General features: G+C 34.2%; 1 protein-coding gene across 1 annotated transcript in view; it reads left to right on the plus strand.

Annotated features, from left to right (window-relative positions):
* Positions 1-2,688: 2,688 nt before the first annotated feature.
* The window catches only part of LOC311185415 (killer cell lectin-like receptor 5), a gene marked incomplete at both ends in the record, with an annotated part of 42,112 nt that continues 30,939 nt past the window's right edge, over positions 2,689-13,861 (plus strand). Inside the window, 6 exons of the mRNA XM_084256041.1 lie at positions 2,689-2,806; positions 4,533-4,622; positions 5,509-5,748; positions 7,679-7,806; positions 9,332-9,438; positions 12,900-13,052. Of these exons, the coding sequence (XP_084112167.1) occupies positions 2,689-2,806; positions 4,533-4,622; positions 5,509-5,748; positions 7,679-7,806; positions 9,332-9,438; positions 12,900-13,052 (836 nt within the window). The remainder of the gene's footprint in view (positions 2,807-4,532; positions 4,623-5,508; positions 5,749-7,678; positions 7,807-9,331; positions 9,439-12,899; positions 13,053-13,861) is intronic.

Raw genomic sequence — 13,861 nt, forward strand, 5'->3', positions numbered from 1 at the left:
CGGCAGGAGAGGTCTGTGTGCCATGTGGGACCCTAATCTGGCAGCTGAAGATTGAACTGGCGCTGCAGAGGCTGCGGGCAGCTTTGCAGCCCAGTGCTCAACTGCTGCGCCACCAGGGGAGGCCCAGTAACTCTAGTTTTTAAAATCACTTTTTTGATGAATATTTTTTTAAATGAGGAAACATTTATTAGAAAATAATAAATCAAAATCACGGTGTATGAATGATGTCAACTTTGATGGTGAACATAATGTATAGATAAGAAATTTCTAGAAGAGTATATACCATGGTTTTAATAGTGGAATTCTGGATGTTGTAAATAATTTCTAAAATATACTTATCTTCAGTAAACAAAATTAGAAAAAAATTTAAATAGTAACATATAAAAGAGTTTCTAATAAATTACTTAAAGAACTTAGTCAAGTTCTTTCTTTGTATATATGCAGATATATATATGTGTGTATATATATGTATATATATATATATATATATAAACATTTTGGTCATTTGTTTTTACTGGTAGTTTCTTTAAAGTATACTAGTTTTTTTCATTTTCAAACTCATTTTTCCCTTTATTCTAAGTATAATTTGTTCTTTAACTTTTATATTTAGACTATACTATTTTTTTTTTGAGGTAATGATGGTTTACAAAGTGGTATAGGTTCACACCTCTTCGGATATATGTTATCACACTACACCCACTCCCAAAACACCACTACTCCTCCATCAGGGTCTCTTGGGTGCCCTCCCTCATGGCTTCTCTGCTGTCGTAACAATCTGGTGGCCCAATTCTGCAGTCAGATTTCTGGGGTTTATTTTTATCTATCTATCTATCTATCTATCTATCTATCTATCTATCTATCTATCTATCTATCTATCTATTTATTATGTTCCTTTGTTTTGTATCTCTACATTCCACGTGAGTGAAATCATCTGGTATTTGTCGTTATTCTTCTGATTTTATTAAGTATGCTATTTTTTTGTGAAAAATTAGTTCTTGTTTTCCCCAAGTCTTTTCAGTTCTCAAAAAATGGATTTGAACACTTATTTTGAAAGAGCACCAAGTGATTGGTTACTGGAAATGGAAGAAGATAGAGCATGTGATTATCAGTCTTTATTGTGCAATTTCCTTTTATCACTTTGGTCAAGAGGAGGGGCAGAAAATTTTGAGTTGTAGTTCCTTTGAGAGACAGTTTATTTCTGCCTTCCATCTTACAGACCGTCATACACCCAAGGGATCCAGGATTGAAAGGTCAAATTCTTCCACCTAATTTTTGGGTCAACCTGCATCACTGCATGACACAGATACAGGTAATATCTGCTTTTTTCCATCAGGTCTTGGCACCTGAGTATTTTATTGGTCCTAATTACAAAGATTCTAGGAAAGAAGGATGGCAAGAAGATGGCATTTTATTACAAATGACATGAATAATGGATTGATAGGAAAGCCTTCTATATTGATTTCATTGCAGTTGCATTAACTCAGAGAGATGTGAAAGCAAGAACAGCATTCACAGAAGGCTATTTCCTTCTATTCAGTGTGCTACCATTTTCACTTTGTAGTCTCAAAATAAGAGAGATTTGGGTAATAAAAATTACTTTTTATTTGTGTCTAGTATTTACATACTGTTTTATCAATCTTGAAGGATTTTGTAATAGCAAAGATTACTTTTCCTTAGGAAATTAGGGAAAGTGTGAATAAGTTTGGAAAAATTTATAAATTAAAAAAAAACTAAAAGAGTTTAGTTATATGTGCAATTGTTTTTCATACTCCCTGTTTCTGGGATATCATGTTTTCATACTGATAATTATAAGAAGCAAGATACATTTTAAATATTTTATGATTTCTCTTTATATTGATATCCATTAATAGGTTGAATCATTTATGGATATTAACTAACAACAATCTATTGACAACATTTTATTTTCACATAGGCTTCTATTGGCAATATTATACTCTAGATTATTTTTAAACTTTTAATAATTATGGGATCATTTGAGATTAAAAATAACAAGTTTCTGGGCTTGAACATAAGAGATTTTTACTAAGCACCTCTTACACTTCTTGGAATCCCGAATGTTAACCAATATGCAATGCTAGCCCTCAGTTCTTTTGCAGGTGGTGTATGGGGTATGCTTTAGGAAACATTGTGGTAGAATTGTGTTATAATTGAAAAGAATGCAAGGAGTTTAAATATTTGCTGTAGGTAATTTTTTAAAACCACGATGTATGTATTTTCATAAGTTTAGAATCAATATTTGGTTTTTGAATACTTTTAAAAGTATCACAGTGTTTGAGTTAGTATCACTTTTACTTCACATTTGTTTACGTATTTTAAGCATTTTGAGCTAAATTGAGCCTTTTGAGCTAAATGAATAGGATCCAGCCTCTCCAATCATAGATTTCATTCTTTCCATATTTTCCTGTAATCATGGCTATGATTACTTGGAGTATAAATGATTTTTGCAGAAATATTGAAAATTTTTCCATTTTGCATATAGATCAGACTCAGAATACATGCTTTAGACACTTAGAGGAGTTAATAGAAACAAATTCACATACTTGTAAAGATACACACTCATCTCTTAATCCTGCTGTGTACTTATAGGCTGCCATTTAGATTTTCTTTTGGACATAAATTATCCTGTTGCTGGATTTTAATGCAAAATATATTTCTCTTACTCTAGCAATGAGTGATCAGGAAGTGATTTATTCAACTGTGAGAGTACTTCAGTCTCCGTCAGGATCACAAAATCACAGGTTAAGTCCTGATGGTGCTCAGAGGCCTGGGAAAGCTGGTGACAAAGGTATTTATTTTAAGTAGGTTCACCTGTTCTCATATGGCTTGTCAGCACTTGATGTTTGAAATAAAAGTTCACATTTTGCATATAGATCAACTCATGCTTTAGACACTTAGAGGAGTTAACAGAAACAAATTCACATACTCGTAAAGATATACACTCATCTCTTAATCCTGCTGTGTACTTATAGGCTGCCATTTAGATTTTCTTTTGGACATAAATTATCCTGTTGCTGGATTTTAATGCAAAATATATTTCTCTTACTCTAGAAATGAATGATCAGGAAATGATTTATTCAACTGTGAGAGTACTTCAGTCTCCGTCAGGATCACAGAGTCACAGGCTAAGTCCTGAGGGTGCTCAGAGGCCTGGGAAAGCTGGTGACAAAGGTATTTATTTTAAGTAGGTTCACCTGTCTTGTATGGCTTGTCAGCACTTGATGTTTGAAATAAAAGTTCACATTTGTACTTCAGGTTATCAGGTGGTAATCTGATACCAGGGTGGGGCAGAATATTAGAACAAGCCCATTTTTTGAAGTTTGTGAGAATGGAGAAGAGAATAAATTCTTATAAATTTGAGAAGCTGGGCATCCCTGGTGGTGCAAGGGGTTAAGTTTCAGCACTATCAGCCTACTGGCAGCCACGGCAGAATGAGTTCAATCCCTGGCCAGAGAGGTAACCCACATGGAACAGCAGACCTCTCCTGTCTCTCCTGCTGCTCCCCTCAGCAGTGTATTTCAGTACATCTGCCTATTCTGCTACCCACACTGTCTCTGGTGAATCACCTCACCCCCTGCACCTCTGGTCTTCACCCCGTTCTTGTATGTGTAAATAAATAAATCTTTAAATTTTAAAAGCTATTACAATATTTTCATTCAGATTTGGTTAAAAGGAGCTCATGGAGCCTTTAAAAGGAAAGGACCACCTGTAATCTCAAGAAAAAATACATTTATTACAGAATTCAATTTTAGAGAATATTTAAGAAATGAAAAATCTATGTTAAAAACAATGTTTTTATTCAGACAAAAGATTTTTTTTAGATGTCTCAAGCATTTGCCAGTATTTAATGGCAGCGAGGTAGCAAAGTTATTCAAATCAAAGGGACATTCTAATTTTTTCCTGTTCTTTTTCCATCTTCAAATATTGTCAAAAACTCTAAATTGAGAATAACATACTGTTTTAATTTAGTGATAATCGGAGATGCAACTTACAGTGTTAAGGACTATAAAAGTAGGAGGATAGATACAGCTTTGTCCAGAGAAAAACAGAATTAATGAAAAGGGAAGAAAAGTTGATTTCTAGAAAATACATTAAGGAGTGATCTTAATCACATTTGTAGCTTCAGAATATCCACTATTGGCTACCAGTTTCTCACCAATATTGACTGCTTTTTCCTTCCTCTTCATGATTAGTAGCGATCACAGCAAGATGTTCATGTCAGTATGGATTTCCATAAATATGTGTTGTGTCTATTGCCATCTGTGCTTTTGTAGGAGAGATACTTTTAAATCCTATAGAGCTATTCTTTGTGTAGGATTTTAAAAATAGATGTATTTCAGTCAGAAATCTGAAACTTTCAGAGAGTAATCACTGGATTACAAATTTAAATCTATTACTATAATATATTTTCATAAAAATTTTAGAGATTATTCCTTTGTTTCACATGTTGTCCTAGGTTGGTAGTAGGCCAGGGTCTACGCTGGATGCTTATTTTCTTCCTTCTTTATTTAAAGAGTGTTCAGTGTCCTGGCATCTTACTGCAGTAACTCTTGGGATCCTTTGTTTACTTCTGTTGATGACAGTCATGGTGCTGGGGACCAAGGGTAAGTAATTGAAATACATCCTAAGCAATGACCAGTAATTTTGCAGATATTAACCATGGTTCCCTGGAGATGCTCAGGAAGTGTCCCAGGTGACTTGGTGATTTTGCCCCTGATATTGTCATTTTCATTTTACTTACCTCTGTGGTTATGACCAGCACCATTGTGTGTAATTCATGGTAGCAATCCTTCTGACATGGAACTAAAATTTTCTACCTTCTGAGTTTAGATAATTTGTGAATCTCAGAGGTAAACATTCTTTGAGAAACAGCATTTCAAAAGAAATATGTCTTTTCTTTGATTTTTTAAAAAAAGTATGTAATGATGAAATGGTTTAATAGAAAAGAGGGATTCTATACATGGATATTAGATGATTTTGAATTCAACCTTTATTTTTATTTGAATTCTTTGACATCTGTAATATATTACACTCCGATAAAATTATATATTTGGATCATCCTGTCTTTTTTCCTGTGGGTATTCCATTTACTGCACTAATAATTGTGCTGTTTCTTCATATTTCTTAGTGTAGATTTGACTCAGAAAATGTGTTGCTAAATGTTGACTAACTGATATTTACAAATAGATATTTGTAAATGCCGTGCTGTTAAAAAGAAAAAAAAAACATACCAAATGGTAAGGGTTTTCTATAATAATTTTATTCAGATATCTTATTTTGTATATCCTAAATTAATTTGCTAATGATGAGAAATTTAGTGTTTCCATTTCTATGATTAATCTGTTAAGGTGTTACTTTCTAAATGTCAAATTACTAATTGAAGTAATGAAATGGGTTGGTTGTCAAAGTGAAGCTTTTTCTTGCCTTCAACATGAACATTTTAGTAATATGAATACATTTTTGGCATTATATCTATGTTATCAATTTTAGTTTTTCAGTATATTCAAGAAAAACATCAATGGGAAGAAATTCGACGAAACCTAAGTCTAAAGTATGACCTTATGAAAAATGACAGCTACTTAAAGGAGCAACATTTGATAAATAAGACTTTAGAATATGAAATTCTGAAAAATGAAACCCTTCATCAGAAAAAGAAATTGGAATTATGCTTTATAGAAAATAAGCTATGTCATGGAAAAAGGAATCTTTCAGAGTCTTTGCAAAATACAGGTATGAAGGAAATTTTGAATCAACGGTTACATGATTTTTCATTATTTCTTCCTTCTTTAGAATCTTTGAAGCCTAATATTGGCTTATAATATATGCTAGTGATCTTGGCTACAGGACAACTTTTAATATGTGCCTCTTTGATGTGACATGGATATTTGGGTTTGCTTGTTTAACATGTGAGACTGAGACCCTGGGGTCATGTGTGCATTAGTGGAGTTCTATTTTTTCCCCCCAAATCAGTGGTAGTTCTTGCATTCTTACTATTCCCATAAGGTGAATTAATGTCAGCTTCCTTGAAAATATGGGTCATTTTGGATCAGGGCAAATTAGACACTTGCACTCTGGTACTGGCATGAAATATTTAGGTGATCAGTAAAAATATACATAGACTAGCATGGGCACTGCCCTTTTGCATGGACGCTGGTCTAAAGATCATTGTATCTATGTGTGTGAGACTTTTTCTCTGGTCTTAAATTTCAACTTTTAAGCTTTATGAGTACTTTTTAAAGTGGTATATCTATGCTGTTTCCATTCTGTTTTGATGTAAGATACTTGTCTGTTGTGATCACTATAGACTCGCTGCAGTACATCTGCAAGGTCTACTGTGATGATACCAATTAAAATATCCAAGAGATAAGAATACTAAATCTCATACAATAAAATCTGTTATCATGTATAACAATGGAATAACTTACCAGGTTCATTAACAACTACTAAGTGTTTTCTTAGGATTCAGAGTTTACAAATATTTTTTTGCATATTCAGTATCATTTAGGTATGGGTATACATTTCTATTTTTTTCTATTATTAAAAAACATGGCATACTTGGGCCTCCCTGGTGGCACAAAGGGTTAAGACACAACCTATGAAGCTGTCCGCAACCTCTGCAGCACAAGCAGACCTTTCCTGACTCACCCGCAGCTCCCCTCAGCAGTGTACTTCGGTCAATGTGCCTGTCTGCCTGTCTGCCTGTTCAGTTCCCCACTTTGTCTCTGGTGAATCCTTTCACCCCCTGCACCTCTGCCTGTACCCCTGCTCTTATATGCATAAATAAATGAATCTTTAAAAAAAAAAAGGCATACCATAAAAGATATCAGGAAAAAAAACTTCCAAAGGAGAATTTTTTTTTTATTCAGACTATATTCTGGAATTAAAAAAATATTATCTTAAAAGCTACTTTATTGTAGTATTAATATGAAAAAGCAACACATTTATTGTATACAATTTGATATTTGGACATAAGCATATATCCATAAAACCATCCATAGTTAGGCTAACAGACATAACCATCACCTGCAAAAGTTTCCTCAAGTCCTATTTTTGTTGTGGTAATTACACTTGACATGAGATCTACCCTTTCAATAAGTTTCTAAAGTGCACAATTCAATATCATTAGCTATATAGCCTCTGTGTTATACTGCAGATCTCTAGAACATAATAATATGGTGTCACGTAATCTGTATAGCATTTGGACAACTGAATCCCTTCCCCTGGCAACCCTGGTAACCACCATTCTACTTTCTGTTTCATTGAGTGTGACTATTTTTCATATCTCATGTATGTGGAATCCTGCTGTATTAATCCTTCTGTGACTGGTTTATTTAACTAAACGTACTGTCTTCAAGGTTTATCTATGTCATGGTAGATGGCAGATTTCCTTCTTTTTAAAACTGAATAATACCCCATTATATATATCTATCACATCTTCTCTATTAGTTCATCTGTTGATAGATACTTGAGTTGTTTCAATATCTTGGCTTTTGTGAATAATGTTACAGTGAAGATGGGGGTGCAGGTATCGCTTAACATTCTAGATTCTTGATGTGAACCTTGTGTTATCATTATTGGTAGCTGTTAAGATTTTACTTAGCTATTCTGTTTAACAGGGTACCAGATGAGAAGTTGAATGTTTTGCCTTTTTATGTTGTAGGGCGCTGGTCTTGTTGTGGAATTAGCTGTTACTATTTTACCAATGAGAGTAAAACCTGGAGAAAGTGTAAAGAGACTTGTCAAAATTATGGATCATCTCTTTTGAAGATAGATGATGGTGATGAACTGGTATCATGACTATTATGTTCATTTTTATTCTATTAAACTCTCTACCATCTTTGGATTCAAGGTATTGAGGATCGAGGTGGGGGTGGAGGAGTCCAGAAAGAGGGACATTTAATTATTTTTTGTATCATGTCTGTTGAGTGAACAAGACTTTTATAGTTAAGAGTCTCCCAGGAGATTCCTGCCTGTTAGTAGGAATATAATCTTGCTACTTCCTGACCATTCAATACCTACTTATTTATCATGATGATCATTATTAGTTCAAAATGGAAATCTCCTTGAAGATACAGTTTGGTTCTTGTAATCATCTCCCTTTCTACGAAGTCTGTAGGAAAACCACTCACAGAGAAATATGACTTTCTTTTGGAAATACTTAATGCTTTGGTAAATTGCAGCCTGAAACCAGCATTCCTTCCTAGGGTGGCATCTCAGGACCTTGAGGCAACATAGTTTAGTAAATACTGTTAGGAATCTAGGAATCAGACTGCCTGGGATCAAACCAGTTTTGCCACTTATTAGCTGTGTGAACATGGATAAGTTATTTCTCTTTCTAGGCCTCAGTTTCCTCATATGAAAAATGGAAATAATAATGGAAAATAAAATCAATAACAGTTTTACCAACTGGCTAAATGGTGATTTCCATTGCATCTGTAGGTAACAATACATCATCAAAAATTTTATATGCTATATTAAGATACTACCTATCTTTTAAAACGAACTTTAAAAACTGAAAATACAGTGACAACATCAAAATTATTTTTATTACTTAAAAAAATACACACACACACACGCAAACACAATGTGTTTTTACATGGAAATGGTTGCAAAACTCAGCCTGAAACATCTATTTATCAGTTAGGAAAACAACACAAAATTTATATGCAAATCTAATAGATGTTTTATATCACAACATAAAAGAATTTACGTTGTTTTAATAAAACAGCTAAATCTAAACCTGTATTTTAAAATGCATTCCATCGTTTAATCAAACATTATGTAAAATGTCCTTTGACCTATTACATTTTAGACATAGTAAGTATTTCCAAGTGCTACTACTTTTCTCTTCATCCCTTTCAGCTGCTGAACTGCAGCAAGACTTTCTCTAATGGGTGAAAACTCTATAGACTGTATACCTCCCTTTGTTATTTAAATTTGTTTTGAAGACTCCTTTTTTCACTTAAGAATATGTAATGATAATTTTTCTATGAGTTTAAATATTTTTCTGGAACATGACTTTGAATGGTTTCCTAAAGTGTCAAATTATTTCACAGATCTATTGTTAGATACTTTAAAATTTTTTCATGTTTTAAATAATCTATATGGCAGGCAGTCATTTTTAACATGAATAAATGATCAAGGAGAATGCAGATGCAGGGGTTGAGGGGAAAAGGGTTTATAGGACAGGGGGATGAAGGAAGATGTGGAGAGTAGAAGAGGCTGGTCATAGAAACTGCTGGCCCCTTCCCCTGTCCTCTTCATTCATTTAACAGATGGGTATTTAGTCACGTATGCTTTGTTTCCTTTGTAGGTCTTTATTCGATCCCAGATTTCTCCAGATACTTACTGGATTGGATTATCATATAATTCCCAGGAATGTAAATGGAAATGGACTGACAATGACACATCTTCTGGATAGTAAGTCTCTGGAGTATTTTCAAACACTCACATTGGTGTTGGGGTTGGAAAGATTGTATCTGAAAAGCCTCTTATTTAAAATAGCTTAACTCATTTTGAAACATCTATTTATAGTTAGGAAAACAATACAAAATTTATATGCAAATCTAGTGTTTTATATCACAACATAAAAGAATTTATGTTATTGTAATAAAACAGTTAAACTGATATTTTAAAATACATTCCATTGTTTAATCAAACATTAGGAAGCACTATAATTAAGAAGGAAAAGAAGTATTATACAAAGTTGATAATATAAAATTGTGATGCTTAACCCATGCTCAGAAGTATGTTTTATGAAGTTCATAAAATGAAACAAAAATCATGATATGAAGCAATTGGCTCATCTTGACTTTACTCTAGTAAACCACAAATGAGAATTTTGAACATTCCAAAAATTACTTTGCATAGTATATAATATTTTAAAGTATAAATACATGTGAGCCCACACACATGTACACACATATCTTCCTTCACTTTCGTCCTATTTTGAAGCATAGTATTTTGTAAACTCTTGGCTTACATTTATTATAATATGCTGTTAAACTATTTAATGACTATTTAAAAATCTTAACCATTATATTTCTATGAATTTTGTTTTGTATTTTCAAATATCTTTCTAGTTAATCATATTTTGAGATGTCTTTTATTTCTATAAAACATTTTGTAATTGATATCTGATAATTTTATTATTTGAAGTTTTGTGGGTTTAATCTATTGTTTCTGCTGGCTTTTGTTCATGATGCCATTTCCTTTATGGTGTTTAGTGATAGTTTTTTCTTTTTGATCTGGTCTTGAAATTGAGGACTGATGAGGGTGACTTCCTCCAGAATCTGCTTTTGCTGGATTCCTTAGGACACTTTATTTATTTATTTTTTAAAGATTTATTCATTTATGCATACAAGAGCTGGAGTACAGGCCAGAGATGCAGGGGATGAGAGGATCCACAGAGACAGAGTGGGGAACAGAACAGGCAGACTGACTGAAATACACTGCTGAGGGGAGCAGCGGGCGAGCCAGGAGTGGTCTGCTGCACCATGTGGGTTGCTCCCTGACTGGCCAGGGGATCGAACTTATGCTGCAGAGGCTGCAGATTGCTCTATAGTGTGGTGCTTAACCCCGTGTGCCACTGGGGAGGCCCGCCTTAGGACACTTTAAATTCTAAATTTGGTCCTTCAAGTTCTGGGCTGTAAACTTCTACAAGTTGTCATGCAGGAAATGACCTTGATATAATTGTAGCCTACAAGTGTACCATAGGCGGATTATCCCAGATGTCATAGGATGGCTTGCAGGCTAAATTTAGATACTCAAATTGCATTGCTAATTAAATCAGTTTTAAACACATAGCACTATGCAAGAAGAAAGAAAAAAGGTAGCTCATCACACTTGGATAGGTTGGGGTAAATTGTTACACTTGGGGTAAGGTAAAGTGGGTAAAGGGTCACTTGAATCTTGGATTACTAAATCTTCATATGGCCTGGTCTGCTGCATAACCCTTTCCTGACGATGAGTTAGTTCTTGGGACCAAACTTGAGTAAATGGACCCAAAAGACAGAGGTTCATATGTCTGTATGCACATTTTCTCTATTTGGGAAATGCAGGAACATTTACACCTGGTCACAATGAGCAGCTGTGGATCTGACTGGTGTTTCTTGGGCAGAGACCTCCAGAATGTTGAGTGCACACATCATGTATATTTTGAGTATGGCATTTAGTGCCTCTCGGTTCTTTTTTCCTTTCCTGTGTTCAGCACATATATGCTCTCCTTAACTGCATCTTTACCTAACACCTCTCCTAGGTTACACACATAAATTTTCTGCCAAAGGCTTACAAGCTATTTAGTTTAATATATTTCCCTTATTTGTTTATTTCTTTTTTCTCCTAGTAGATTTAAATATTCCTAAATATTCTGCAAATGCAAATTACTTGAGGGATGATTTGTATTTTTGTATTCTTCAGTGGGATTATTCTTTTTCTCTCTTGCTTAACCTCAAAGTTCAAGACACTTCTGGTGGGTCCTACTGAAGATGCATCCCTTTGCCCTCAACCTTGTGTCTCTTGGCTCCTATTTAGAATCCCAGTCTTGGGTAGAATTCCTTACTCAGCCAATGATGGCAATTAAGAAAGAAACTGACATTTGTGCTTCACTTAATCTTCTAGGTTGCCCTTTTCCTTAACCCTCTCTATGAATAAGATCTGCTTCTTGTCATTTTGCAAATTTATTCAGGAAGATTTGAAATCTTTTTAAAACCAGCATTAAATTTGTTTTCTATGGGGCCTCCCTGGTGTAACAGGGCTTAAAATCTCAGTGCTATCAAGCTATATTGCCAGCCAGTGAGGCATGAGTTTGATCCCCAGCCAGGAAGTTAACCCACATAGCACATCAAACCTCTCCTGTCTCACCTACTGCTCGTCTCAGCAGTGTATTTCAGTATTTTTCTCTGTTCTGTTCCCCACTCTGTCTCTAGTGAATCCTCTTAGCCCCCACACCTCTGGCCTATACTCTACTTTGTCTGCACAAAAATAAATAAAAAATAAATCTAAATAAATAAAAAATAAATCTTAGAAAAAAAATTGTTTTCTGGGGCCTTCCTGTGGGTACAAGGGGTTAAGTGTCAGCACTATGAAGCTATCAGCAGCCACTGCAGCACGAGTTCGATCCCTGGCCAGGGAGTTAACCCACATGGTGTACAGACCTCTCTTGTCTCGCCCACTGCTCCCCTCAGCAGTGTATTTCAATCAGTCTGCCTATTCTGCTCTCCAATCTGTCTTTGGTGAATCCTCTCATCCCCTGTATCTCTGGCCTGTACCCCAGCTCTTGTATGCATAAATAAATAAATCTTTAAAAAATTGTTTTCTTTAGGAAATAATTCTGGCACCTAATCTACTACTTTGATGAAATGGAAGTACTGCTTATAGATATTTTTTAATGGATTGTTTTATTTTAGTTAATAGCTACTATTTTTGGGTGGGGAAGGAAAGGAAACAAAATAAAAGTATCAATTAGGCAACCTCACTTTAGACTATATTACAATTATGCTTTTTTCTGTTAAGGTATATGCATACAAACTAGTTCTCTGCCATAGACATATAGTTTCTTTTCCTTTTTAAATCTCTCACTTTTTGTGAAAAAAAATACAAGAAAACACTTACCTGTATCATGATCTCATAGCAATACTAAAATTAATTTTGCCTTTGACCAAAATTCCCAATGTGGAATAAAAGAGGTGAAAGTGAATTTGATCAAAAGGTTATAATTCTATTTAATGGACTAAGCACAAAAGAAAATCTTTATATTAATGTTATTAATATTAACATTTCCATATTCCAGACTGTTAGGCAACAGACTTAAAAAATTAATTACAATTATAATGTAAGCTTCAGAATTAAACAGTTGACCATGTATGTTTTCTATTCTACAGTCATTTTACAAAATTGACTTCATCTTCTGGGGGAAGAAAATGTGCATTTTTGACTTCAACAAGAATAGAAGCTATTGAGTGCTCTAACACCTACAGTTGTGTCTGTGAGAAGATGATGATTTCTCTGCTTCAAGAAAGTACCACGAGAAAAAGGTGAAAATGGAATTTTGTCACTTTTTTGTTTCCCTGGTCTAGCTTGTGGTCACGTACCAGTGAATGTTTTTCACTGCAGGACTAAGTCCATTGTAGAAACAGATGGGCTGGAAGAGTAAGGAAATGCTCTTTGAAACTGTGATTTAAGAGATTAGATATTACCTGTCTTCTTGGGAAGAAGAAGATTTTGTCTTTGGAGAGCAGTCACCCTTCTCTTTCCCTGAACCATCCCCAACGCAATAACACTGAAAAATAGCTTAGGTCTTTTTCTTATCGGTAGGATAAATTATGTTAATATCTTCTGACTCTTAGAACTAAAAAAAAATAACAGTTATATTCCCCTTTTCCCATTTAAGTGTTTACCTCTCATCTTTAAAATCATGATTTTGCATGATATTAAACTTACTGAGTAGTTGATACAACAGTTCAAGGAACGTTCTCTCATGTCATCTTTACCTACACTTGCAGTTTGTTTATATTTTGCTGTATACTATCCTTCTTGCTGATCCATTCGATAATAAATTGGGACCATTATGTCCCTTTGTGTAAATAATTTACAAGAAGTAGATCTTTGTCTTGCTTAAACAAGGTACAGCGATCAAAATGAAGACATTTAGGTTTTATCTGGTGCTGTGATATCACATACAGTCCACATTCAAATTTTGTTAGCTGTCACATGATGTCTTATAGGTGTTTTCTCCACTTTTAGGATCATGCACTGCATTTATTTGTGATACCTGTTTATAGTCTCCTTTAATTTGATCATAACATTTTAAAATTTGCCTTTATTGAATTATGCTTTGCATGCA

The sequence above is a fragment of the Talpa europaea genome (genome assembly GCF_964194135.1).
Source record: "Talpa europaea genome assembly, chromosome: 15".
Lineage (NCBI taxonomy): Eukaryota > Metazoa > Chordata > Mammalia > Eulipotyphla > Talpidae > Talpa > Talpa europaea.